General features: G+C 37.9%; 1 protein-coding gene across 2 annotated transcripts in view; it reads left to right on the top strand.

Annotated features, from left to right (window-relative positions):
* Positions 1-23,909, top strand: part of NUBPL (nucleotide binding protein like) — a 242,910-nt gene that overhangs the window by 24,199 nt on the left and 194,802 nt on the right. For both annotated transcript variants that reach the window (XM_013978129.2, XM_005666209.3), the window contains exon 4: positions 19,388-19,478. In XM_013978129.2, coding sequence (XP_013833583.2) covers positions 19,388-19,478 — 91 coding nt within the window. The remainder of the gene's footprint in view (positions 1-19,387; positions 19,479-23,909) is intronic.

Raw genomic sequence — 23,909 nt, 5'->3', positions numbered from 1 at the left:
TGTCAGAATTTTAGAATTTTAGAATTTATCCTAAGGGCAGTGGGAAGCAGTTTAAGCAGGGGATAGACATAGTCATATTTTAAAAAATTACTTAACTGTTGCAAGGAGAATGGAGATGTTAGAATGGGTACAGGAGACCATTGTAGACTTACAATAACCTAAGCAGGAGAGCATGATGTTGTCTTGGACTAGGGTTTTGGCAGTGGAAATGGAGAAGGTAAATGGTAGGTCTTAATGATGAACTGGATATGAGAGAGGAGAGGAAGAAGTTAGGGATGACCTCCATTCCAGGTTTCTTAGTTGTACAATTGAGTTGATGTCAGATAGATTTTCCTAATGCATTTGAAACATGATATGCACATTTTCAAGTTTGGTAGATTGTAAAATTGCCCCTGAATATGAACATTCAGCATATGCTGAAGTTTTTCAGTCAATTTTTGGTCAAGATAGAAATGTACAATATTTTATACTGTTTAACTTACTATTAAATAATCTATGTCTCTGCTTAAAGCTTGCTGATTGTTATAACTGACTGGAGTCCCAGCATTTTTTTGTTTGTTTGTTTGTTTTTTTGCTATTTCTTGGGCCACTCCTGCGGCATATGGAGGTTCCCAGGCTAGGGGTCGAATCGGAGCTGCAGCCACCAGCCTACGCCAGAGCCACAGCAACGTGGGATCCGAGCCGCGTCTGCAACCTACACCACAGCTCACGGCAACGCCGGATCGTTAACCCACTGAGCAAGGGCAGGGATTGAACCCACAACCTCATGGTTCCTAGTCAGATTCGTTAACCACTGCGCCACGACGGGAACTCCCCAGCATTTTTTTGATGGTTATATTGAGATGTAATTCATATACCATTACAATTCATCTATTTGAAGTGTGTAATTCAGTGGCTCTTAATATATTCACAGAATTGTGTATCCATCACCATCAATTTTAGAATGTTTTCACTATCCTAAAAAGAAACCTGGTACTCCTTAGCCATTATTCTTCAATGTCCCCCTGTACCCCAGCCCTCAGGCAACCACTAATTTACTTTCTGTCTCTATAGATTTGACTATTTGGGGTATTTCCTATAAGTGGAATCATACAATATATGGTCTTTTGTGACAGGCTTCTTTCACTTTGTGTAATATTTTCAAGGTTCACCCATGTTGTAACATATCTCAATTATTCACTTCTTTTTATTGCTGAATACTAGTCCATTGTATGTATGTATGTATGTATATATGTATATATATACACACCACATTTTATTTATCTGTTTCATCAGTTGATGGACATTTGGGTTGTTTGCACATTTTTGCTATTATAAATAATGCCAGGACTCCAGTCAGCTATAAGTTTTCATGTGGACACATATTTTCAGTTCTCTTGGAGTTACCCAGCAGTGGGATTCCTAGGTCCTGTGACAACTGTTTAACATTTTAGGAACTGCCAGACTATTTTCCAAAGTGGGCGTACCATTTTTCATCCTATAGCAATGTGTGAAGATTCAAATTTTTCCACATTTCCACCAGTACTTTCTTATTTTCTGTCTTTTTGGTTATAAGTCATTCTCATGGGTATGAAGTGGTTGCTCACTGTGGCTTTGAAATGCATTTCCCAACAGTGTTTCTTTTGGACTAAAATGGTAATGAGATAGAAGCTGGGCAACTTACTGATGTAGAATTTAAGAAGTCATTTTAATCATAAGAGTTTAGAAATAAATTGACATACACAGGTCAGTATTTTAAGCATTTTCTAAGGCTTTGCATTATCTTTCTGATTCTCATTTAACAATGAATAGTTAAAGCATTTTATTTTGTGCATTAAGTACCTCTCAGTTTCCACAAAAATCATTTTCAAAAATGCTCCAAATATTTTTTGTTAGAGTTTTTCTTTCCTTTTAATATACAGTCTTCATCCCTTTTGGCTCCTAAACAACATAGTTGAGAACATCTAACTGATTCTGGACAAATTCAGTTGAACAGTCCAAGGACCATCTTGTTCCCGGCACTGTGTTTACCCATGGGTGCTACCTTCTTCATAAAGCCTCCAGTCTTGTGGGGGAGACAGATATACATGTTTATTTACATGTAAGGAGTAATGTGGCATGTGTAGCAGTTGGTGTGTATAAACGGGGTATGTTAATACTAGAGTAGAGAGAAATTAATTCTAGTTTTAAGCAAAGGCAATTATTTGAAGGCTAGGTAGAATTTTGGCAGGTAGGAAAATAGCAGACAAGAAACAAAAAGAGGGAACTATGTGAGCAAAGTCATTAAAGCAGGAGATTATAAGATGTTTGGAATGAGAAGTAGTCTGTGTGGTTATAGTTTCTAGTTTATTGAGACAAGAGGGCTCATGGGGGATCCAGCTGAAGATGGACTGATGCATATGACATGTAAAAGACTTTGGATTTTGTCCTGTAATCAGTGGGATACCTTAGAATGTTTTCTAGGAGTTCCTGTTGTGGCACAGTGGTTAATGAATCTGACTAGGAACCATGAGGTTGCGGGTTCGATCCCCGACTTTGCTCAGTGGGTTAAGGATCCGGCATTGCCGTGAGCTGTGGTGTAGGTCACAGACGTGGCTTGGATCTCGCGTTGCTGTGGCTCTGGCATAGGCCAGTGGCTACAGCTCTGATTAGACCCCTAGCCTGGGAACCTCCATATGCCACGGGAAGCGGCCCTAGAAAAAGACCAAAAGAAAAAAAAAAAAAAAAAAAAGAAAGTTTTCTACTAGTGTATAGTTCATGATAAAACTTTGCTTTTCACAGGTAAGTTTTAAAGTGATGTTGAAGGACAAATTGGAAACAGAGAGGCAAGGAGGCATTTGCAATAGCCAGGGTGAGGGCTGACTTATCAACTAGAATTGTTTTAAAAATAGGGGGTTATTATTTCACAGAAAAGAAATCTGGAAGTTAAAGAGTTGGTTAAAAAGCAGCCCAGGACTTCCCATTGTGGCTCAGTGGGTTAAGGACTCTCTGCTTTCTCTGTGAGAATGTGGGTTCGATCCCTGGCCTTGCTCAGTGGGTTAAGGATCTGGCATTGCCACAAGCTGTGGTGTAGATTGCAGGTGCAGCTTGAATCTGGTGTTGCTGTGTCTGTGGTATAGGTCGGCAGCTGCAGGTCCAATTCAGTCCCTGGCCCAGGAACTTAATAAAAAGGAAAAAAAAAAAAAAGAAAGAAAAGGCAGCCCAACTATATCAGGACTTGAGGTGGAGGGCATTTCTGCATTTCTCTTGGCTTAATCTTTATTGGTCACAAGACAGGCTGTCTTACTCAGTCACAAAGAGGAAGAAAAGAGTTGTGCTCTTGTGTTTTGGTTGTTGTTGGAGAAGAAAACCAGGCACTCCCTAGCTTCACTGACCAGGATTGGATCTCATGACTACGACTTAGCTGCAAGGGAGGAAGGAAAAGTGGAGAATCTGACACATTCTACCGTTACAGTAGGAAGTGAGCTCTGTCTGTGAAAAGAACAGGGGAGGGTAGGAGTTCTCAAGGGTTAGCAGCAAGTAGTGTTCCCAGATGCTGATGTCCTCTAGTTATAATAAAAAGAACAGACAGATTCAAGAGACAGACAAAGAAAGGGAGGAGGAATTGAAGATAGCTCCAGGTTTTGGTGGTGAATAAAAAGAAGATAATACCATTTACTAAAACGTATTTCCCATTTTGTTTATTTATTTTTTGTTTTTTTAGGGCCGTACCTGCGGCGTATGTAGGTTCACAGGTTAGGGATTGAATTGGAGCTGTAGCTGGTGGCCTGCACCACAGCCGTATCAACATGGAATCCAAGCTGTGTCTGTGACTTACACCATAGCTTATGGCGACACCAGATCCTTAACTCACTGAGCAAGGCCAGCGTTTGAACCTGTGTCCTCATGGATGCTAGTCAGATTAGTGTCCATTGAGCCATGACAGGAACTGTTTTATTTCCCATTTTAAAATTGATTTGGGTCCTTAATCCATTAATACCACTTACTAAATTTAAAACTCGATGCTTAGGACGCTGTTATCTTGCCTTCTAGTCACCAAACCTGGACATGTAGGAGGCTGTTGGAGGTAGTGTGGTGGTTTTTACGTGCTACTCCTCAGACCAGTGCCAGCTTGCTGCATAAGAATCACCTGGGGAGCTTGTTAAATAATCAGAACTCTTGGGATATGATTATTTTTAGGTCTGGTATTTGACCATCAATTTTCTTAATAAGCTCCCCAGGTAATTCTGATACACAGCTAAGTTTGTGTATATTTGGTGGGAAAAATGTAGACTTTGGTTTCAGGCAAACCTGAATTTAAATTCCAACATTTATCAACTGTATGAACTTGGGCAAAATACTTTACCTCTCAGGGCTCAGGTCTCTCATCTGTGAAATGTGTAATAATAACAATAACAATAATGATAAGAGTTCCCATTGTGGCTCAGTGGGTTAAGAACCCGACGATTATCCGTGAAGATGTGTGTTTGATCCCTGGCCTCACTCAGTGGGTTAGGGATCTGGTGTTGCTGCAGGCTTCGGTGTAGGTCACAGATGCAGCTTAAATCCTGCATTGCTGTGGCTCTGGCGTAGGCGAGTAGCTGCAGCTCTGATTTGACCCCTAGCCTGGGAACTTCCATATACCACAGATGCAGCCATGAAAAGAAAAAAAAAGATAATAACAGCTACTTTACATAGCTTTTGTTAAAGATAGAGTATGCATGTAATTGTCTAGGGTAGTGACTGGCATGTATAGTAAACTGGCCATTTCCATGTGTGTTAGTCTATAGTAAATACTGGGCATTTGATTTAGCAAAGAAACAAAGATTTCTATATAGCTACAACAAAAGGAAATAAGAACCAGAATGTAATAAATTGTTTCTCTTGTTGCTTGGTATTTTTTGTAACCGATAGCTGATTATTTGTTTTGCTCCAGCCAGATGTCGTCTAGGCTTGAGCATTTGAGCCTTGTTCATTTTTCTTTTCTTTTCTTTTTTCTTTTCTTTTCTTTTCTTTTCTTTTCTTTTCTTTTCTTTTCTTTTCTTTTCTTTTCTTTTCTTTTCTTCCTTCCTTCCTTCCTTCTTTCCTTCCTTCCTTCCTTTCTTCCTTTCTATTTCCTGTGCCATATAGAAGTTCCCAAACTGTAGGGGTGGAACTGGAGCTAGAGCTGCCAGTCTGCTCCACAGCCACAGCAACATGGGATCTGAGCTGTGTTTTCGACCTACACCACAGCTCACAGCAATGCCAGATCTCTGACCCACTGAGTGAGGCCAGGTATTGAACCTGCATCATCATGGATACTAGTTGGATTTGTTCTGCTGTACCACAACTGAAACTCCTTATTAACTGCATTTCTGGCTGTCTGTTCTGTATAATCTATGTAAGTATACAAATTAAAAATCAGTGAATATGCCAAAACCCCTTATCCAATTTCTATGAAATATGTTACATAATATTTAGTAGAGGCTATTTACAGTAACGCTCTCTTTTTTTTTTTATTCTCCTTTTTTTAGGGCTGCACCAGTGGCATATGGAAAGTTCCAAGGCTAAGGGTCAAATTGGAGTTGCAGCTGCCAGCCACAGCCACAGCCACCTGAAATCTGAGCCCTGTCTGCACCTACACCACAGCTCCCAGCAACGCCATATCCTTAATCCACTGATCAAGGCCAGGGATTGAACTTGCATCCTCATGGATACTAGTTGGGTTCTTAACCTGCTGAGCCACAACAGGAACTCCCTTAATCTTTATTTTATAGGTAAGAAAATTGAAGTGAGGTTGGTAACTCATCTATAATCACTCATCTATTTAGTGATACAAATCCTAGATTGTTTCTTCATGCATTCTACTAGGCCTTTAGTTATGTTAATTATTTAAAAAAATCCTAAAAAATGGGGAGATCTTGTTGTAGCTCAGCAGATTAAGGACCTGACATTGTCTCTGTAAGCATGTGGGTTCAATCCCTAGCCTTGCTCAGTGGGTTAAGGATCCAATGTTGCTGCAAACTGTTGTGTAGGTTGCAGATGTGGCCAGGATCTCATGTTGCTGAGACTGTAGCGTAGGCTGGCTGATGCAGCTCTGATTTGACCCTTGGCCCAGGAACTTCCATATGCCACAGGTGCAGCCATGAAAAGAAAAAAAAAAAATCCCCTAAAATAATAATTACTTACATGATTCATATGTTACTAAGTGACATTCATTTTCATTTGTCAAAATTTTTTTTTGCTGCTTGGCAATAGAATTAATAGGTTAACCCTTTTTGAATTTTAAGCAAGGTGTTTATATTTAAAAAAAAAAAGAAAAACCAAAACAGTTATTAATCCTCACTTTAAAATATTGCATCAAAGGTTGTGGAGAAGGGGAACCCTTGCATATTGTTGGTGGGAATATAAATTGGTGTAGCCACTGTGGAAAACAATTTGGAGGGCCGCAGAAAACTGAAAGTAGAACATGTCATCTAGGAGTTCCACTCCTGGGTATATATCTGAAGAAAATAAAAACACTAATTCAAAAAGACACATGCACTCCATTGTTGATAGCAGCATAATTTACTGTAGCCAAATATAGAAGCAAACTAGGAGTTCTCTTGTGGCACAGAAGGTTAACAATCCAGTGTTGTCACTGCAGTGGCTTGGGTCACTGTGTCTCAGTTTCTTTCTCTGGCCCAGGAACTTTTATATGCTGTGGGCATGGCCAAAAATAAAAACTATGCAAGTGTCCATCAATGATGAATGGATAAAGATGTGTATATATACAATGGAATACTATTCAGCCATAAAAAATAATGAAAATTTGCCCATTTGTAGCAAGATGGATGGATATGGATGGTATTATACTTAGTGAAATAATGCTTTCAGAGAAAGACAAATATGGTATGTTATCTCTTATATGTGGATTCTAAAATTTAAACTAGTGAATGTAACAAAAGAAACAGACTCACAGATATAGAGAACAAACTAGTGGTTACCATTGGGGAGGGAAATGGGGGAGGAGCAAGATAGGAATAGGGGATTAAGAGATATAAACTACTACAGATAAAGTAAATAAGTTACAAGAATATATTGTGCAGCACAGGGAAAAAAATAACTATAAATGTAGTATAATCTTAAAAAGTTGTGAATCATTATGTTATAACCTGAAACTTATATAATATTGTAAATCAACTCTACCTCATTAAAAAAATATTGCATCAAAGGGTAGTGGAGTAGTTACTATTGTGGCTCGGCAGGTTAAGAACGCAACTAGTATCCATGAGGACTTCAGTTCACTCCCTGGCCTTGCTCTGTGGGTTAAGGGTCTGGTGTTACTGCAGGCTGTGGCATAGGTTGCAGATGCAGCTCTAATCCCAAGTTGCCATGGCTACAGTGTAGGCTGGTGACTGGTTCCAATTCGACCCTTAGCCTGGGAACTTCCTTATGCCGCAGGTGCAGCCCTAAAAAGACATAAAAAGGGGGGTTAGTTGAGATATTTTAAAATATACTGTATATTTCAGTAAGTATTTAGTTGAACTTAATTACATAAATATAGCTTGCTTGGGTTTAGGTAATGATATTTTTATAACATCATTTTGTACATGATCATGATGGTACCTTGAGGATTTTTCATAGTTTTTGAACTTTATTTGTAGTTTGTTGTGTAGTTATGTATATATTTGAATATAATACAATTGTTTATTTCACTCATGATATGGTTGCCATCTGTGATTATCTTTTTTTTTTTTTTTTTGTCTTTTTTGCTATTTCTTTGGGCCGCTTCCTTGGCATATGGAGGTTCCCAGGCTAGGGGTCCAATTGGAGCTGTAGCCTCTGGCCTAGCCAGAGCCACAGCAACGCGGGATCCGAGCCGCGTCTGCATCCTACACCACAGCTCACGGCAACGCCAGATCCTTAACCCACTGAGCAAGGGCAGGGACCGAACCCGCAACCTCATGGTTCCCAGTTGGATTCATTAACCACTGCGCCACAACGGGAACTCCCCTGTGATTATCTTAATTAACTGAATGCTTGAGGTTTGAACATCTTATGGAGTATATAAACAGTTTTGCTTGCTCATAGATCATCACTAGTGTATATTAATAGTATTAGTTGACTTGAGATGTGTGTCTACCTCTCTGGTATCTTTTATTTGTTACCATTTTATTCTTCTTCTATTTAAATAGTTATTTCCCCAATACAGTTTTTTATCCTATTGTACAGCATGGTGACCCAGTTATACATACATGTACACATTGTATTTTCTCGCATTATAAATGCTCCATCATAAGTGACTAGACATAGTTCCCAGTGCCACACAGCAGGATCTCATTGCTAATTCATTCCAAAGGCAATGGTTTGTGTCTATTATCCCTAAGCTCCCCAACCACCCCACTCCCTCCCTCTCCCACTTTCAACCACAAGTCTATTCTGCAAGTCCATGATTTTCTTTTCTGTGGAAAGGTTCATTTGTGCCATCTATTAGATTCCAGATATAAGTGATATATGGTATTTGTCTTTCTCTTTCTGACTTACTTCACTCAGCATGAGAGTCTCTAGTTCCATCCATGTCACTGCAAATGGCATTATTTTGTTCTTCTTTATGGCTGAGTAATATTCCATTGTGTATATATACCACATCTTCCTAATCCAGTCGTCTGTCAGTGGACATGTGGGTTGTTTCCATGTCTTGGCTATTGTGAATAGAGTTGCAATGAACATGTGGGTGCATGTGTTTTTTTTGAGGAAAGTTTTGTCTGGATATATGCCCAAGAGTGGGATGCCGGGTCATATGGTAGTTCTATGTATAGATTTCTAAGGTATCTACATACTGATCTCCAAAGTAGTTGTACCAGCTTACATTCCCACCAATAGTGCAGGAGGGTTCCCTTTTCTCCACACCCCCTCCAGCATTTGTTATTTGTGGACTTATTAATGATGGCCATTCTGACTGGTGTGAGGTGGTGTCTCATAGTAGTTTTGATTTGCATTTCTCTAATAGTCAGTGATGTTGAGCATTTTTTCATGTGCTTGTTGGCCATCTGTACATCTTCCTTGGAAAAATGTCTGTTCAGGTCTTTTGCTGTTTTTTTCAATTGGGTTGTTGACTTTTTTGCTGTTGAGTTGTATAAGTTGCTTATATATTCTAGAGATTAAGCCCTTGTCCATTGCATCATTTGAAACTATTTTCTCCCATTCTGTAAGTTGTTTTTTTGTTTTCTTTTTGGTTTCTTTTGCTGTGCAAAAGCTTCTCAGTTTGATTAGGTCCCATTGGCTGATTTTTGCTTTGATTTCTGTTGCTTTGGGAGAGTGACCTGAGAAAGTGTTGATAAGAGTAATATCAGAGAATGTTTTGCCTCTGTTCTCTTCCAGGAGTTTGATGGTGTCTTGTCTTATATTTAAGTCTCTCAGCCATTTTGAGTTTGTTTTCGTGCATGGTGTGAGGGTGTGTTCTAGTTTCATTGATTTACACGCAGCTGTCCAGGTTTCCCAGCAATGCTTGCTGAAAGGACTGTTTTTTTCCCATTTTATGTTCTTGCCTCCTTTGTTGAAGATTAATTGACCATAGGTGTCAGGGTTTATTTCTGGGTTCTGTATTCTGTTCCATTGGTCTGTATGTCTGTTTTGGTACCAGTACCACACTGTCTTGATGACTGTGGCTTTGTCATATTGCCTGAAGTCTGGGCAAGTTATGCCTCCTGCTTGGTTTTTTGTTCCTCAGGATTGCTTTGTCACTTCTGGGTCTTTTGTGGTTCCATATAAATTTTTGGATTGTTTGTTGTAGTTCTGTGAAAATTGTTGTGGGTAATTTGATAGGGATTGTATTGAATCTGCAGATTGCTTTGGGTAGTATAGCCATTTTTACAATATTAATTTTTCCAACCCAGGAGCAGGGAATATCTTTCCATTTCTTTGCACCCTCTTTAATTTCCTTGATTAACGTTTTATAGTTCTCGGCATATAAGTGCTTTATCTCCTTGGTCAGGTGTATTCCCAGGTATTTGATTTTTTGGGGTGCAATTTTAAAAGGCATTTTATTTTTGTATTCCTTTTCTAATATTTCATTGTTAGTATACAGAAATGTGACTGATTTCTGAATGTTAATCTTACGTCCTGCTATGTTGCTGAATTTTTTGATCAGTTAAGTAGTTTTGGGGTTGAGTCCTTAGGGTTTTCGATGTATAGTATCATGTCATCTGCATACAGTGACAGTTTTACCTCTTCTCTTCCTATTTGGATGTCTTTTATTTGTTTTGTTTGTCTGACTGCTGTGGCTAGGACTTCCAGTACTATGTTGAATAACAGTGGTGAGAGTGGACATCATTGTCTTGTTCCAGATTTTAGTGGGAAAGCTTTCAGCTTTTCTCCATTGAGTGTTATATTTGCTGTGGGTTTGTCATAAATGGCTTTAATTATGTTACGGTATGTTCCCACTGTACCCACTTTGGTAAGAGTTTTTATCTTTCTGGTGTCTTTTATAAGAATAATTCAGTGTACTGAACAAGGAACTTAATATTAAATATTAAAATTAAAGATAAGCCAGTGTTTTTGTTTTTTTAAAATTTTTATTTACTTTTTATTTTTATTTTTTATTACTCAGTGAATTTATCACACCTGTAGGTGTTTTTGTTTTTAATTAATTGTGTGACGTAAGGGTAGAAGTGTGTTAAACTAGATCCTAAAGCCACCTAAAGTCAATGTTGTTTTAGGAATTTTTCCTTCCTTAATCTTCTTCTTCCTCTATAAGCACACAGTTACATGCACCACACTTACCAAACACAATAAAATGAAAATACTGTTTTATAAGGTAATTTTCAGATAGATAAAAAGCCCCAAACAGCTTTTCCCCTCTATTTTCCGTGTAGTTTTAGGTAGAAAGCATTATGCACAATATGCTTTGAAATTTCCCATTAGAGGTAGTAGCAATTTTGTGTTGAATAGCTCTAAGGAAGCTATTGACTGAGTGTTTCCATCTCAGCACCCTTTGGCCTCCCTTTTAAATTTCTTTTGGTAAAGTGCATCTTGCTGCCAGTAATTCATTCTTTCACTTCTGAATGCAGTGGAAGTTGCTGAATTTGCTTTTGAGTTAGAAAGAGAACAGTTACCTACATTTTACATTTAGTATATTCTTCCTTAGTTTAATTTATAACATACTGGCGGCAAAACTATTGCACACCCTTTGAATTTCATGATCTGATTCTGTAAATAAGAAGTTATCCAGATCCTTCTTACAGAATAATCTGTCCTTTTTTCTTAATTATTCTCCTCCTTCCTCCCTAACTTGGCTCTCCCCAATTCATTTTTCCTCTCTCAATGTTTTTTCTCAGTGATTTATTTCCCCCATCACATCTTCTTGAGGAATACGAAGGGCTGCAGATCCTTGGTAGGGCAGCGTTGGAAACTGTTGAAAGCACTGGTGAGAGGAGGAGAGCAATGGGCAGATGAAGATAGGGGTTTTAAATCTAACTGCTTGGCTTCTATGATTTTGAGTCTGGAGGGTGGATCTGGTGCTTTGCTCACATCAGATTCCTGTGGATGCTGCATTGCTTTTCTTTGTAAAAGCTGCTGTCGCAATTGTAAATACTCTTCCCTGCATTGCAGTTTAGTTAAGGACATTCTGAAGGAATTGATGTTGGTTTTCAGAGCTTTTGCTGCAGAACCTTAACTGATTTGGGAAAGGTTCTTGCTTGGTTAGGTTTCTAGGTCTGTCAGCTTAGATTCTGTCAAAAAAGTGTCTGGTTGATGATACAGATGAAATGACTATTATTTTTAGGGGTTAGTGTCGAAAAGTATCTTTTTCTGCATTTGTATTGCCATGGTGATAGAAGGCTTCCTAATTTTTCTCTAATTTTGAAGGCTTACTGAGAACGTCACTACTTTTTTTCCCTTTAATTATAAAGGCCAAGGATTCAAGGTTTTTCTTTTCTTAATCTTAATTGTTTTAACCCTAATTTGCTTTCTCTGTTACTTACTAGATGAAAGTATGGCACTTAAGGGAAGTGCTTCCTGTTAAAAAAGATGTTACTTGTCCTGCACTGGAAAGGAAACACACACACACACACACACACACACACACACACACACACACACATCCACCCACCCAAACTCCTGTGCAACCTTTCTGTTTGAAACCCTGGATTGAATGTAATCTTGGTAGTGAGCTGGTTTAAAAATTGCTTTTTGTATGTGTGTGTGCTTTTTAGCACTGCACCTGCAGCACATGGAGATTCTCAGGCTAGGGGTCAAATTAGAGCTGTAGCTATCAGCCTGAACCACATCCACAGCAATAGGGGATCTGAGCCGAGTCTGTGACCTACACCACAGCTCACGGCAATATCGGATCCTTAACCCACTGAGTGAGGCCAGAAATCAAACCTGTGTCCTCATGGATCCTAGTTGAGTTTGTTAACCACTGAGCCATGACGGGAACTCCACCTTTCCTCTTTCTTAACTGCACTTGAAGATTTAGACAGTCTTTTTTTTTGTTTTTTGTTTTTTTTCTTTTTAGGGTCGCACCTGTGGCATATGGAAGTTCCCAGGCTAGGGGTTGAATCAGAGCTGCAGCTGCTGGCCTACACCACAGCCACACCAACACTGGCTCTAAGCTGAATCTGTGACCTATACTCCAGCTTGTGGCAATGCTGGATCCTTGACCCACTGAACAAGGCCAGGGATCAAACTCTCATCTTCATGGATACTAGTCGGGTTCTTAACCCACTGAACCACAATGGGAGCTCCCAGAAAGTCCTTTGATAAATAACAGGAAATTGTTTTCTTATCACCTGTCCAACCATTAGTTCTTCTGATAGATTCTCATTTATTTATTTTTAATATTTATTTATTTAATTTTCTTTTTTCATTTTTTTTGGCTGCCCCATGACATATGGAGCTCCCAGATCAGATCCAAACCACAGCCTCTACCTAAGCACAGCTAGGGTAATGCCTCCGGATCCTTAAGTCACTGTGCCAGGCTGCAGATCATACTTGCGTCTCAGCACTCCCAAGATGCTGCCAATCCTGTTGCGCCACAGTGGGAGCTCAATATTTATTTATTTTTGTTGAATTATAGTTGATCATATTCTTACTTCATGTTAGCTAGTATAATTAAGAAATTCTATCTTGAGAATATTTTTCTCTACTAAGAGATTAAATTCTTGTGTACAGCATCTTGACTTAAAACTGGGTAGAAAGAGAGGAAAGAAGAGATTTGATTCACTTTATTTTTTTGCTTTTTAGGGATGCACCTGCAGCATAAGGAAGTTCCCAAGCTAGAGGTCAAATCAGAGCTAAAACAGCTGGCCTGTGCCACAGCCAGTGCAACGTGGGATCTGAGCCTCGTCTGCAGCCTACACCACAGCTTAAGGCAACATCAGATCCCTGACCCACTGGGCAAGGCCAAGGATCGAACCTGCATCCTCATGGATACTAGTCTGATTCATTTCTGGTGCACCGTAGAGGAAACTCCCTGATTCAACTTTATTTATTTTTTTATTTTTAAATTTTTTTTGTCTTTTTGTCTTTTGTCTTTTGTTGTTGTTGTTGTTGTTGTTGTTGCTATTTCTTGGGCCGCTCCCGCGGCATATGGAGGTTCCCAGGCTAGGGGTTGAATCGGAGCTGTAGCCACCGGCCTACACCAGAGCCACAGCAACGCAGGATCCGAGCCACGTCTGCAACCTACACCACAGCTCACGGCAACGCTGGATCGTTAACCCACTGAGCGAGGGCAGGGACCGAACCCGCAACCTCATGGTTCCTAGTCGGATTCGTTAACCACTGCGCCACGACGGGAACTCCTGATTCAACTTTAAATTGCATAAATCCTAATTACCATTCTAAGATCATGTATAATATTATGTGCAGCAAATCATGGGATTATTAACTGGGTACCTCTATGGAAATGACACCTTTAAGTAGGTCTTCGTCTTAAACAAATGTTTACTTAAATAATGAGGTGGACCACTCTAAGATGTTGTTTTGATGGATCCTATTAGTAAATGACATGGATAAAAATAACATGTCATGAAGCTTTACAGTTTTCTTTAATATATATTCTGTTGAAAGAACAAAGCAGTATCAATACTGTTGGTGCCTTTGAAATCCAGCACAAAAAATAGCACTTGTGAGCTCTCAAATTGTAGCTTTCATGTGATAGTAATGAAACATTATAATCACTCTGAATAATTCTCCCACCTTTTACAGCTCTCGCAAGGTGTTATGAATTGTAAAAATCAAATCCAAAAATCTAAGTAGTATCTTGGGGTTTGATCTGTCTTGTCAGCTGCTAGACTTTGAGTGCTACACGAGAGTCAGAAAAAAATAGTGTTAATATTGGGTACCAACATATTAGGTTTAGTTAATGGACATAAAAGATGGCGAGCCTGTTTTATAATAGTAACAATTCTTTTCTTTGTCATGTATTTGATGAGGCTTTTGTAGTGATTAGTCTTTTGGGCTTGGCTGAAACTATAGAAAAAGAAAATACTAATTGGAGTTTTTTTGACTAAATGTAATTATTTTAGGAGGAATGAGGTGGAAAGGATTCACAAAACTTAGGTAGTTGGACAACCAGCTGCATATGTTTATTTATGGCCCTACCTTGCTCATATCTTCCTCTACAGGGTCAAAGTGTTTGAAAGTTTAAAAAATTACTTATATACTTAAAATAGGAGCCTATTGAAAATTAATGAAGTAAATTATGAAAAAATGAAGTTTATTTGGCATCTTTAGAATGTTATTGAATTCTAGACTTGAAAATATGTCTAGGCTGATTTTTGTAACTGTGGTAATTTTACCACTTCAGTAGCTGTGTCAAATCAAGGTACATATGCCTTAACTAACACAAGCTTTGCCTGTCCTTCCTTCCTTCCTTCCTTCCTTCCTTCCTTCCTTCCTCTCTTCCTCTCTTCCTCTCTTCCTCTCTTTCTCTCTTTCTCTCTTTCTCTCTTTCTCTCTTTCTCTCTTTCTCTCTTTCTCTCTTTCTTTCTTTCTTTCTTTCTTTCTTTCTTTCTTTCTTTCCTTCCTTCCTTCCTTCCTTCCTTCCTTCCTTCCTTCCTTCCTTTTTAATGGCTACCCCTGTGATATATGGAAGTTCCTGGGCCAGGAATTGAATCCAATCCACAGCAGTGACCTACACCACAACTGTGGCAGTGCTAGATCCTTTAACCCGCTGCACTGGGCTGGGTATTGAACTGGAGCCTCTGCAGTGATCCGAGCCACCACAGTTGAATTCTTACACCCTGTACCACAGCAGAAACTCCTGGTATTTCTATGTAATGTACATTGATTTCATTCACATTTTACAAAATCAAAGCAAGACATACTAACTTAGTTCCAGTGAAATAGCTGTAAATGCATGCTCTTTATTATTTAAAAACACTAACCAGTTAAGGGCAAAGAAGTAGATCTTTACAGAGGTAGCTCCTCTGACACTGAAAGATGACTGTGTCCCACCTTCTCTTGACCTTACCAAAATTACATTGTTAGGTGATTGAATAACTTGGTCATGAGAAAATTTATTTTCTAAATCAGTGTCAGCCAACTATGACCTGTGGACTAAATCCTGTCTGGTTTTGTAAATAAAGTTTTACTGACACACAGCCATGCTCATTCATTTACATGTTGTCTGTGTGCTTTGGTGCTACAGTGGTAGGGTTGAGTTGTTGCAGAGCAGACGATCCACAAGGCTTAAAATATTTCCTATTATTTGACCCTTTAAGGAGAAGTGTGCTGTCTCCTGCTTTTTATCTGTCTTTTGTAGAGAGATCATGTTCAATTGGAGGTTTATATGGTTAACATTTTTTATTTTATTTTATTTTTTATAATTTTTTTTAATTTTCCCACTGTATTTTTTTTAATTTAATTTTATTTTTTATAATTTTTTTTAAGGTTAGCATTTTTGTGTTTAACTTTCTCTCTCTCTCTCTCTTTTTTTTTTTTCTTGTTTAGCTTTCCATTCCACTCCATTCTAAGAAACAATCATTAAAAAAAAATCATTTGGAGTGTTAGCTTCCAACTTTCTCACCCCAAAGTAGGTATCACACCACCTTATAGGGTTGCTATGAGGCGTCAGTGTCAATGAGAAATGTAAATAAAATCCTGAGCAGAGTGCCTGGCACCCAGAAGGAATTCAAGTGGTGGGGAGATGTAATCAGGGAAAGTCTAGGTGTTTATTTGGGTGATTTAGGATGACATGTTTTTAGAGATTCTGATTTGTCCGCAGACTGGCTGTGGAACTCTAGTTTCTCCAGGTTCTTAATATAACACTGGTGACTAACTTCCCGCCATCCTTTTCTTCCTCCCTCCTTCCCTGACTGTCCCTCTTTCCCTTTCTCTTTCCTCTCTTCCCCCTGACCTTCTTTCCTTCCTTTCCTCTGTTTTCTTTTTATGTATGTAAGCATTGGTACTAAATTTAGGTTGGCTGGTAGCTTTAAAAAGGTAGGGACATTCAATGAGAAATTCCGACTCAGCTTAACTCCTTTTTAAAGTACAAAAACAAAAAAAAAGTTAGTTTAATTAAAATAGAATTAAATTCACTGTGGGTAAAAAGACTTTCAGGAGTTCCCGTTGAGGCTTGGTGGGTTAAGAACCTGACTAGCATCCATGATAATGTGGGTTCCATCCCCGGCCTTACTCAGTGGGTTAAGGATCCAGCATTGCTGCAAGCTGTGGCATCGGTTGCAGATGTGACTTGGATCCTGCATTGCTGTGTAGGCCAGCAGCTGCAGCTCTGATTCAACTTCTAGCCTGGGGACTTCCCTATGCTGCAGGTGCGGCCCTAAAAAGAAAAAAAAAAAAAAAAAAAAGATTTTTCAATGAGGGGTTAAAATCTTAAAAAATGTGGATAATTGTTAACTGGTATCTAAGAGTCTGCTAATGCTACAACTATCATCTCTTTTCCACATCTTTTCTTGTGACACCTATAAAACTAAAAGCTACCATAAAACAATTATGCCAATAAAAACAAAAAATAGAGATTTTTCCCCCTTATTTTCATTTATATTCATGTTGTTTTTATAATAACTGGAAAGGATTAGATTCCAAGTTTCAAATTCATCTTATAAAAATGCCTGTCAAGTAAAATAACTTAGTTTTTTAAGGAAGTTTCCACTGTGGCTCAGTGGGTTAGAATCTGACTAGCATCCGTGAAGATGCAGGTTTGATCCCTGACCTCACTCAGTGGGTTAAGGATCCGGCATTGCCATGAGCTTCAGTGTAGGTTGCAGACATGGCTGAGATCTGGCTTTGCTGTGGCTGTGGCGTAGGTCAGCAGGTACAGCTTTGATTCGATCCCTAGCCCCGAAACTTCCATATGCTGTTGGTGTGGCCCTAAAAAGACAAAGAAAACAAAACCAAAAAAACCCCCAAACTTAGTTTTTTAAGTTTATGTTTTCATGAAGCAAAAAGCAACTGAGTAGGTGTTTGCAATGGAAGATGCTAGGGTCAATTTTATCCTCACTAGATTTTCAAGTTTCCTTCAAAATATTATGGAGAATCAGTCATCATCTATCTAGAAGAAACCCATGCTTGTCTAAAAATGAGCCCTTGGTATCATGGTTTAAGACATAACTGAAGATCCACCCTAAAATTGGCTGTGGTGGGAATGGATTTTACATGTACCTAGATGGCTGCTACTGCACATTATCACATTAGAATAGAGGAGACAGGGAGGGACATTACAAGATTATAGGGTTCCCTCTGCTTCCTGGAGACTGGTACTAAGAATAATGGAGAATCTTCTGTGTGTTAGGTTCTCTGTATATTCTCTCTAGGAGTCACTACTGACTGACCTAAATTTAGTACCAATGCTTACATACATAAAAAGAAAACAGAGGAAAGGAAGGAAAGAAGGTCAGGGGGAAGAGAGGAAAGAGAAAGGGAAAGAGGGACAGTCAGGGAAGGAGGGAGGAAGAAAAGGATGGCGGGAAGTTAGTCACCAGTGTTATATTAAGAACCTGGAGAAACTAGAGTTCCACAGCCAGTCTGCGGACAAATCAGAATCTCTAAAAACATGTCATCCTAAATCACCCAAATAAACACCTAGACTTTCCCTGATTACATCTCCCCACCACTTGAATTCCTTCTGGGTGCCAGGCACTCTGCTCAGGATTTTATTTACATTTCTCATTGACACTGACGCCTCATAGCAACCCTATAAGGTGGTGTGATACCTACTTTGGGGTGAGAAAGTTGGAAGCTAACACTCCAAATGATTTTTTTGAAAGTATCAAACGCAAATTTTGTATGTCACCATTCTATTAAAGGTAATGTGTTCTCCCTCCTTTCTCACTTATTTTACACTAAGCTGAGATTTTGGTAGAGGCTCATATTCATCCCCAGTCCTTTTTAGTCTCTCCGAGTCACACAGGAACATAAAATGATTTTCTTAGAACTGCAGTTCCAGTCAGTGTAAAATTAGGGACATAAATTTGAATGTACCTTATTTTGTCTATTTATGGAACCAGACAGTAAGATTTAAAAATAATTTTGTGTCTGGAAATAGGTAGATAACATGGAAGATGAGAGATTGTTTAGCTTAAGAACTTTTTTTTTTTTTTTTTTTGAGAAGTTAAGAGTTTTATCTTGCCAGGATGGAGAGAGGGAAGAGAGTTGTATTTCTGGGGGAAACATAACTCAAAGCACATAGTTAGTATTAGCATTCTCTTTGCTTCTGTATGAGAAAAACCAATAACAAATTGATTTAATCTATCAAAGGAGACAGAGCAGGAGGTGGTAGTGCGAATAGGAAAAAAAGACATATTTGGGAATAGCAAATTTTATTTGCCTTTCTTTGTTAATCTGCTGTAGGCTAGTGAAAAGACCAGTCAGGATATGCTGCCCTTGGGCTGCTGGATGGATCATCAAAGGAAACAGTTTTAGTTGTTTATGAATTCTTTGGAAGGCTTCGGGTGTTTAACTGTGACTTGCATGTAAGAGGTTGTCTCTGTATTATGTCTGCCACTATCCTCGTTAGCATTTCCAGGCCAGATTTGCATGAGAATTTCTCACTTGCTTTATGTTCTTATTTCCACGATTTTTTTTTTCCTCTTCATTTTGTATTCTTTGGTGTGTTAGATGGTCTCTCCAAAAGTCAATGCTCCATCTTCCTGGGGTTATGTTTGCCATCGAAAACCATTATTTAACATTGTGTGCCTATGATTTGTTAGTTCTCAGATCAAAAAATCTTAAGTCTGTTTGTGACAGTATGGGAGATCTGAACCACAGTGTTTAAATTGTGTGTGGTGGAGTTCTCTTGTCAGTTATCTAGACCAGATTAGTATACCAACAAAAAATATTTATCCTGCAGTTTGTTCTTTTACTGTACTGTTGCTTTAAAAAATTAGATTATGATTTTGGAATATTTTGCCAATTGTCTTTTCTATAGTCAAGTTTACTGTTGCTATGTATTTTATCTTTAAGGACGAGAGGGAATAATTTTATGGTAAATTCTGTTTTCTTACAGTCTAAGGCCATTGGTTTGTTAGATGTGGATGTGTATGGCCCTTCAATTCCAAAGATGATGAATCTGAAAGGAAATCCAGAATTGTCACAGAGTAAGTAAAGAGATAAATGGTATAATAGTTTAGTACCTGCTGGATGTCAGGCATTGTGTCGTGTACCATGTATACTTCATACACAGTGTGATACAGTAATTCCCCAATCAGATATGGAGCCAGACTGTCTAGGTTTGAATTCCATTTCTGTCACTGATTAACAGTGTGGCTTTGAATGAATTGTTTAACCTCTTTTTGCCTCAGCCCCCCACCTCCATATGTAATACAGCATTAACAGTTGTATTTACCAGACAGATTTGGTGTTAAGTAATCACTCAATTACAAAATTGCTGTAAGTAGTACATTTAAAGTACAGTGCTTGGCACACTATAAATGATCAAAAGTTAGCTCGTCATCATATTTTTTGTTGTTTTAAATTTATTTTATTGAAGTATAGTTGATTTGCAATGTTGTGTTAATTTCTAGGATATAAAGTAATTCAGTTACTATATATACACATACATGTGTATATAGTATATATATTCAGTTACATACATATATAGTAATGGAATCACTTTCTGAATATATATGTATATATATACATGTTCTTTTCCATTATGGTTTATTATAGGATATTGAATATAGTTCCCTGTGCTATACCATAGGACCTTGTTGTTTTCATCATTGTCTCTTTATAGAAAAATATGGATGTATGTAGGTATTTAAATAGAAAGTGTCTAATATATTTGTGTTAGAAGAGATGAAAATTATTTTCTCTGATCAGATTTTTGTTATATTTGTCTTAAAGTATTTTTGAAAATACCCTAAAACACTGGTTTCTCTCCACAGCCTTCATTGCCATCAATAAGACATCATTATTAAAGATTTTTTTGAGTAAATCTTTAGTATTTACTACTCCTGTTATTTTCTTATAGAGTATTAAATATGAAGTTTTAAGAACAAGGAACTTCTATGATCAAAAAGTGAAAAGTCGGGGAGTTCCCGTCGTGGCGCAGTGGTTAACGAATCTAACTAGGAACCATGAGGTTGCGGGTTCGATCCCTGCCCTTGCTCAGTGGGTTAACGATCCGGCGTTGCCGTGAGCTATGGTGTAGGTCATAGACACGGCTCGGATCCCGCGTTGCTGTGGCTCTGGCGTAGGCTGGCAGCCACAGCTCCGATTCAACCCCTAGCCTGGGAACCTCCATATGCCGCGGGAGCGGCCCAAGAAATAGCAAAAAGACAAAAAAAAAAAAAAAAAAAAAAAAAAAGTGAAGAGTTGGAACCATTGTTAACTTTTCTTGAAAAATAATTTTCACTGACATTAGATTATTAAAATTTATTTCTAATTATAGTAAGAATATAAAATTGAATAATTTCTTTTGTTTCTTATTGAGTCTTTTATTTCCTATGAATCTAGGAAAAGATGACTATATTTACTGAAGAGTGTGTATTAGGTTTTATGTGTACATAATAGAAGTATTTTTTGTTTTTCATTAAAAATTAGGTTATTAGACATTGTCTCCTATTTAAGGTGCTTTTGTTTGTGGTATAGTTGTTGAAGTAGTTTCAACGTTAAGTTATGAATAACTGTTTATGAGATAATAAGGAGTCTCACTGTCATTTTGAAGGAAATTTGAAGAACAAGTGATGATAAAATTGACCCTAGCAGTCATGGAATTCCTGTTGTGGCTCAGTGGTTAACAAACCCAAACAGGATCAATGAGGATGTGGGTTTGATCCCTGGCCTTGCTCAGTGGGTTAAGGATCCGATGTTGCCGTGAGCTGTGTGTAGGTTGCAGACGAGGCATGGATCCTGCATTGCTGTGGCTTTGGTGTAGGCCAGCAGCAACAGCTCCAGTTGAACCCCTAGCCTGGGAACCTCCATATGTTGTGGGTGTGGCCCTAAAAAGCAAAAAAAAAAAAAAAAAAAAAAAATTGACCTTAGCAGTCTTGTATTACAAATACCCACTTACTTGTTTTCTTGTCTTGTGAAAACTTTAAAAAGCTAAGTTGTTCTGGTTGCTTTGTTCTTTGCTCTTTTGGTGGAATGCATACTTAGTTTGCAAATATGTAACATGAGCCAAAATGTCAAACTTCCACAAAAAAGGAATAATGAATTTGCATACTTTAAATGCTAGATTCATTATGTCTATCTCTTGATTAAAGTAATGTGGAAACTAGTGTGTGCAACGCATGAGTGATGGCACAGTGGAGCCCTGGGTGTCAGTCTTTCCTTAAGTAGTTCAGTCTGTCTTTAGTAGTTCAGTCTCTGCCAATACAAATACTTGAAGTGAACTTCAATTTCTTTCTTCTTGTTTTACTGAAGCTGTAATCTTAAATTTAATCTTTGCAAATTGGCTACTGTTAAATAGACTTCCTGGTAAAAAATGAGCTACTGAAATCTTAGAAAGCCTGAGAAGAATACTTTTTTTTGTGTTGACAAGCTGATCTTAAGTCCCCCAAGAAATAAACTGAATGATTAAGACATTCACTTAAAAGAATGTGGATTCTTGAAAGCCCATCTTATAAATTATTTTTTGAATCATAGAGAAACCTGCCACCATTATACTAATTGGCATCATTTTGACATTTGTACATTTTTGTCATATTAATTTATCCTGTAGTACTCTCTATTATAGAAAACACAGTGCAACATGAAATTATCTAATTAACAATAAGAAAAACTGTGAAAGATTTGTTTTCAGCGATTCAGATTTTGGGGAAATAGAACGGTGGGTGGAATCTCAGCTTTATAAATGTTCCTCTGTTCTTGGACTTAGCTAGACAACTGTAGGCACGGTGGGACTTTGAGATTGTCCCTTTCTCTTCATTACTTAGACATTTAGTAATATAGTTTTAGTCTACTTGTTCACTTTAAAACTCCATAAGATTGGCAGATTATACATTTATTCACATTCTCTTAAATTTTTTTTCTTTTTGAGGAGATGGTAGAAAAAGCATACTTTTTGTACTTAGGATTATTTTAGCCTTAATTATCAAGGAAAATTTTACATTTGCTTCTAGAGAAGTGAATTCAGTAATGGAAGAAAAATTTAAGTTTATAATAGCTTGGGGTTTCCTAGGCTGAGAATGTTTCTGTTAGCTTAAAATGACGAAAGTGATTTGTCTAAGTTAGTATGCAAAATTATGGTGATGGAAAGTCTAGCAAGTTTGTGAAAAGAGTTTGTACAAAAACCTCAACAGCTGTTGTAATGGCTGCAAATGACCAGTTGCTTTGGAAACCTAATGGAATTTGGAATAAGATTCATGTGTGGTTTGAAAAATTTTCATCTAAAGGTGGATTAACCTTTTTTTAAAGAAAAAAATACTGGTCATTTTTCTCTTTTAAAACTTCCTAAATAACATAATATGCAAATTTCATATTATAGAATGGCCAAATTATAGTTCTAGAAATTATTGAGTAGAAAAGTTTTCTATTGAAATTGCAAATGAATATAAATTGGTAGTTGCAGATAGGAATGTGTTGTTACATTTCACTAATGTAGTACTCTTTTTTGTTGAGGGTTTTTGCTAAGCTTTCTCAAATGACACTTAATGGTAGAAATCTGCTTTCTTTTACAATTTTGTAATGATAAATCACCTTTAGAATACTTGTGAATTTGAAGTTCCCATCGCGGCGAAGTGGAAACGAATCTGACTAGGAACCATGAGGTTGCAGGTTTGATCCCTGGCCTCGATTAGTGGGTTAAGGATCCTGCATTGCCGTGCGCTGTGGTGTAGGTCACAGATTAGGCATTGCAGTGGCTGTGGTATAGGCTGGCAGCTGTAGCTCTGATTAGACCCCTAGCCTGGGAACCTCCATATGCCGCGGGTGCGGCCCTAAAAAAGACAAAAGTCAAAAAAAATAAAAATAAAAAAAGAATACTTGTGAATTTATTGCTACCTAGTTTCACTAAAGAATGTCTCTTAATGTACTTGGCTAATAATTTTAAGACGTTTGAAGAAAGGTTACTAAAATTGAAATGTCAAGTAATTTTGTTGAGGATGACACAGTGTTTATTAATGATTAACCATGAGACTTTTTTTGAGTAATATTCACTTTTTGTTTGTTGCAGGGTAGAAATTTTGTACTTCTGTCAGAGTAGTCTGCTCGGTCTCTCTTAAGATATTAAGCATTTTTCAAGTTTAGGGATGAATTTGTGTATGGGTTTATGAGAAAGAGAAAATGGAAAATCAGCTTGGGCAAATGACCTTTTATAATAATGGCTCTCATCTCCAGTAAGAACTATAGGAAAGTGACTGAGATTTCTTTAAGGTAATTTAAGTGCATAAAGAATGAAAGTGAATTCTACTCACTCCTAAAATTACCTTGTTTCCTTCCAAGGAAGAAAGTTAAGGGTGTTAGTAAAGTTATTGACATGGATGATTAAATTCTGATCTAATAGATGGAGCTCCCAAAACTTCTTATTTATAATTTGCTTCTTCTGGTCATTGTCTTGTGGACCCTTGGGTTTCATCTGATGGTAG

Source organism: Sus scrofa, chromosome 7 (assembly GCF_000003025.6).
Source record: "Sus scrofa isolate TJ Tabasco breed Duroc chromosome 7, Sscrofa11.1, whole genome shotgun sequence".
Classification (NCBI taxonomy): domain Eukaryota; kingdom Metazoa; phylum Chordata; class Mammalia; order Artiodactyla; family Suidae; genus Sus; species Sus scrofa.
Note: the sequence above shows the minus strand (reverse complement) of the source record. Positions and strands in the feature narration are given on the sequence as shown.